This window comes from Poeciliopsis prolifica, unplaced genomic scaffold, assembly GCF_027474105.1.
Source record: "Poeciliopsis prolifica strain line A6 unplaced genomic scaffold, Auburn_PproV2 SCAFFOLD015, whole genome shotgun sequence".
Classification (NCBI taxonomy): Eukaryota; Metazoa; Chordata; class Actinopteri; order Cyprinodontiformes; family Poeciliidae; genus Poeciliopsis; species Poeciliopsis prolifica.
This window is the reverse complement of record NW_026562390.1, coordinates 757501-762544: the sequence shown is the minus strand read 5'-3', so window position 1 is coordinate 762544 and position 5044 is coordinate 757501. Positions and strand designations below refer to the sequence as shown.

Sequence of the window (5044 nt, the reverse complement as noted above, 5' to 3'; positions counted from 1 at the left end):
TAAAGGATGATCAGAGTTGATGTGCAGATGAATGATGTGTGTTTCCTCTGCAGGTGAAGCTAGAAAGTGTGTGTGAGCTGATGTGGATTCAGCAGCATGGATCAGTGTGAGGACAGAGAGGAGGGAGTCCCTCCCTCTAAAACCACTCTGTGTGGGGAAGATGAGAGCCAGAGCAAAGGTCAGAGGTGAGGTCACCATCTCTAACTGTCCACAGCCCTTTTCACACAGCGTTCACTATATCAGGCCAGAACAGACGTGGTGATGAAGCTGCTGCTGCTCCTCTTTGCTGATTAAGTTTTAATCATCATGTTTCTGTCAGGATCCATCAGAGACTCAAACCAGAACCAGAACCAGAACCCAGTGTGTCATTTAAGAGCGACATGTCAATGGGTGCAATCATTAACTTCAAATCTTCTGGATCTCCACCATCAGAGAGGTGAGCTGTTTCTAACTGCTGTAACTTCTGTTTATATCTGTTATTGTGGCCATGTGATGATAAGTTCTGTTGGGTTCTGTTGTCATGAAACATTGGACTGAATTTCAGGTTATTTTTCTTTTCATACGTCAAAGATGTAATACGTATGATGTCTCCATGAAAACATGTTCCAATAATGAACATGTTACTATGAACACAATAAAGTTCAACTGGATCCTTTGTATAAAAAAACAAACAGGTCCGTTTGGATCCACAGTCTCTACCCAGAGCTTCACTAGTTTAACAGAATCTCTAAATCTGATCTGATGTTTACCTGACATCAATTTAACCATCATTCATTGGACAGTTATTGACTCCATACAGAAAGAATCTTATAAATCCTCAGTCAGGACTCACTCTTATAAACTATTATGTTGACATGACATTTGGACCAGAAACATTTAACTGTGTTTTAACCTAATCTTTCCAAATGAAACACTCATTTATTTTGTCTGATATTAATATTAACACAAGAACAAATAGACAGAAGTGAATTTTATTTCTAGGTTGATATTTGCATCTTTCTCTAAAATCTGACAAAAGACAGATTCATTCTGAAATAAAACATTTTCTATGAATTATATTATATAATTCACGAGCGGAGATCTAATTAAAGAGTCCGTGTTATCAAGCCAGCACACATACATAAACATGCACAATTATTACGTTTTTTTGCAGCTTAAACTGAGGCGGTCCATCGTGGTGTTTTCGTTCAGTTGGCATTTATTCTAATTTGTTACTTCAGTCAAACATTTTCCCAGCTTTCTTTTTAATTGATGCACCTGGAGCAAATTGCGTAATATGGTGCTGTCATCACAATGTGCTGGCTGTTTTCTATTTTGAGTGTATTTTGTTTACAAATTCATTTTTATTATTATTATTTTGTATATTTTGGGAGTTTATTTGAGTTAGAAGTAATTGCTTAGATTTTTGTTTTTTGTGTGTGTTTGATTGGACTTTATGGGGGCGGAGCCTGTGGCTTTAAAGCAGGGCTCTGTTCCACAGGGAGTCAGTCTGCACCTGGACTCTAGAGGTGCCACACTGAAGGTGAGACTATTGGACTTGGAAGATATTGATTGCTGTGCTGTTTTTCTTTTAACCTGACTTGGACTTCCTTTTGTAAATATTTGCAACTGCCATTTTTCACTGCACTGATAGAAATAAAATATCACTGAAGTAATCTCTGGCCTTGGCCCGTCATTTTTTCTTGTGTACGGTGGCCCAAGTCATAAAAGAACCCCGTTACAGTCCACCTCTGAAGTTCAAACATCATCCAACATGGCAGATTATCAACCATTTCTACAGTGAAACTAAATATTTAGTGGATCTGATTGAGCAGTGGGCTTCAGTGTCTCTAACGGACCATCTGGTTCTGATTGAAGCTCCATCAGATCCTCCTTGGATGGTCAGAGTGGAAATGATTCCTGGTTCTGCTCCATGTCAGAGCTCAACACTAAGATCACCAAACTGTTCTCTCAGTCATTTCAAACCAACATGTAGGTCTAAGAAATAAATCTTTCTGCTCTTTAAAGAAGGCTGAACATTATTCAGGAGGATCAATGATCAGGAACATATTGGAGGATTGGACCGGTTCTGATAGGAATCATTTAGAACATCAGGTTGATGATCTCTCTGGTTCTGATTTTGGTTTACAGCTTTTTATTTTAGTCACATAAAAAATTCTCCAGAAAGCAAAACACAGAGTTTCTAATGAGAGTTTTTCTTTCAGGATCCATCAGAGATTCAAACCAGAACCAGAACCAGAACCCAGCTGTGTGTCCTTTACGAGCGACAGGTCAAAGGGTGACATCATTTACTTTAAATCTCCTGGACCTCAATCATCAGAGAGGTGAGCTGTTTCTAATTGCTGTAACTCTGGAAACTGAACCAGTAAGAACTCAGATGTTTCCAGTTATATTTCCAGAGGTTTGATCCATTATCTACAGAATCAGCTGCTCTGTTCTCATGAAAACACCTTCATATCTTTATCTCTGGATGTTAATGATGATGTTCTGTTGCTTCCTGGCTCCATGTCAGACTAACAGTGGATCACATTTCCACTGGGAAATACCTGGTAAAGCCATTCTGGTCCATCAGGACTTGGTTCCTGTGTGCATTGTGAGAGCAGTTCAGCAGGGAAGGAAAGCTTCATGATGTGGTTGGTGAGATCTGCTGGAACTCAACCAAACTGAGCTGATGTGGACCATGAGAGGTTCTGCTGGTTGTTAATGGGATCAGCAGGAACATTAAATCTTTACAACTGCTTAGATCACCTGGTTCACTGCTCACATCCAGATATCACTTCATGGACCTTCTGATTGTCTCTGTGAGGACAGATACAATGTGAGCTCACTGGGCTTCCAGGATCTACAGGATTCATTTTAAATCCTCTATAACATCCAGGAGAGGATCCCACATGGACACACCCACATATTTCAGACCTCCTCCATGTCCACATCACCTCAGGTCTAGTTATCAGAACCTGGTGGATGTCCCACACTGTCCTGAACCTGTGTGGACAGAGCCTTCACTTCCACTGTCCCCAAGCTCTGGGAAACTGTCTCCACCAGCATCAGATCTGCTGACAGTTTAAACTGTTTGAAGTCCAACTTCAAAATCAACTTTTTAAAATGGCCACTGGATTATTCTGGTGTTACTGGTTGTAATGAAGACTGAAGCTGGTTTAGTTATAGGTTTGCAATCACTCCAAGGGTCTGGTTAGGACAGCTGATATATAAGTTCAGGTGAGTTAGTGAAACGAATGTCCGAGTCCAGAATTGAGCTTTACTTGACTTTAATTAGCTCTTGAGTTTCCTCCATGCATTTAATGGAACGTGTGGTGTGTTTGTGTGGTTTTCTATAAAGATAAAAAAATACAAATCATGAGAACTTGCCTGTACTTTCACATATAAACCAAATGTCCACAAAATGAATAAAAATGTTTAAAGATTACTAAAGACAAGCAACTGATTAATATCTGACTCTGAAAACATAAGCAATAATTACACATCAATAATAATCAACCCTGCAAATTATAGCGTCACACAATAAAACACACAAGAGAAATAAGGCATTTCAATTGGAAATGGTAACAGGAATAACAGCTGCATCTAATTAATCGAGACTAATAGCTTAATATTAAACAGCTAACTTTAGCTCACAACAATAAGAGTAAACCACAATAAACGACCATAATATTCAACAGGACAAAGTGCAAATACAGCTCTTAGAAATGTATGAAACTGAACTAAACCACCAACAGTATTACTTTGATTCAATGGACGGACACATTAGAAAGACGTAATAAACAAAGTTTATCTATAAGCAAGATATAGCAAATATGAACAAGAAGCCACCTGGTGGCTGAATTAAAATACTACATCTAAAACATCTTGATAAAGAAAAAACTAAACTAGAGAGCTGAAAAAAACAATTAACAATCTTTTGTACACCGGTATTCATCAGTGTAGATCATCTTCCTCTTTCTAACTTTGAATCATGTTCATGTCATGCTCTGTTTTTCTATATTAAGGACGTTTAATGTGAAATTCCTGGTAATTTCCTCTGTGAATACTGCTGGATGAATATTTCCTGACTTCCTAATTGTTCCTGGTTCCTCCACAGAGTGGACCAGCAGAACTCAGAGGTTCCCAGGGGTCCATCTGCCCAGCAGCATCAAATACAGCTGGACTCCATATTTATGGTCTGTATATGAACAACAACTACTTTTCCACAAGTTCTGTTCAAAGTCACCTTCATGCTGCACTTTGTAGACCAGAGGACTGTCAGTCTGTCCAACATCCATCTGGTGTTTGGCTCCATGATTTCACTCTGATGTTTCCTTCATCTATTATTCTGTTCCAGCTGCTGGAGGACAACATTGTTACTTTTGTGAAAAAAGAACTGAAGAAGATCCAGAAAGTTCTGAGTCCAGATTTACCCAGAACATTCAGAGTCAGAGAGAGGATGAGGTGTTGGAAGGTGATGATGAAGAGCAGAGGAGGAGCAGCAGAGAGGCAGTGATGAAGATCACACTGAACTTCCTGAAGAGGATGAAGCAGGAAAAGCTGGCTGACCATCTGGAGATCAGTAAGAGGATTTCTAAATAGATTTGAAATGATAGATAAATTACACATTTGCTAAAGTGATGTAATTAAATTCATGAAAGGATTTACTTTCATATCTGATTGTTGTTATTTTGTTAATTTAGGACATTTTGGTACAGTTTGTCAACATCAACTTAAATCTGGTCTGAAGAAGAAGTTCCTGTCTGTGTTTGAGGGAATTGCTAAAGCAGGAAGTCCAACCCTTCTGAACCAGATCTACACAGAGCTCTACATCACAGAGGGAGGGACTGGAGAGGTCAATGATGAACATGAGGTCAGACAGATTGAAACAGCATCCAGGAAAACAAACAGACCAGAAACAACGATCAGACAAGAAGACATCTTTAAAGTCCCACCTGGTAGAGATCAACCAATCAGGACAGTGATGACAAAGGGAGTGGCAGGCATTGGAAAAACAGTCTTAACACAGAAGTTCACTCTGGACTGGGCTGAAGACAAAGCC

At 39.2% G+C, this 5044-nt stretch overlaps 1 protein-coding gene across 1 annotated transcript in view; it reads left to right on the top strand.

Moving 5' to 3' along the window:
• Window positions 1–380: 380 nt before the first annotated feature.
• The window catches only part of LOC129366662 (ribonuclease inhibitor-like), a gene marked incomplete at its 3' end in the record, with an annotated part of 8553 nt that continues 3889 nt past the window's right edge, over window positions 381–5044 (top strand). Inside the window, exon 1 of the mRNA XM_055040632.1 lies at window positions 381–436. Coding sequence (XP_054896607.1) covers window positions 381–436 — 56 coding nt within the window. The remainder of the gene's footprint in view (window positions 437–5044) is intronic.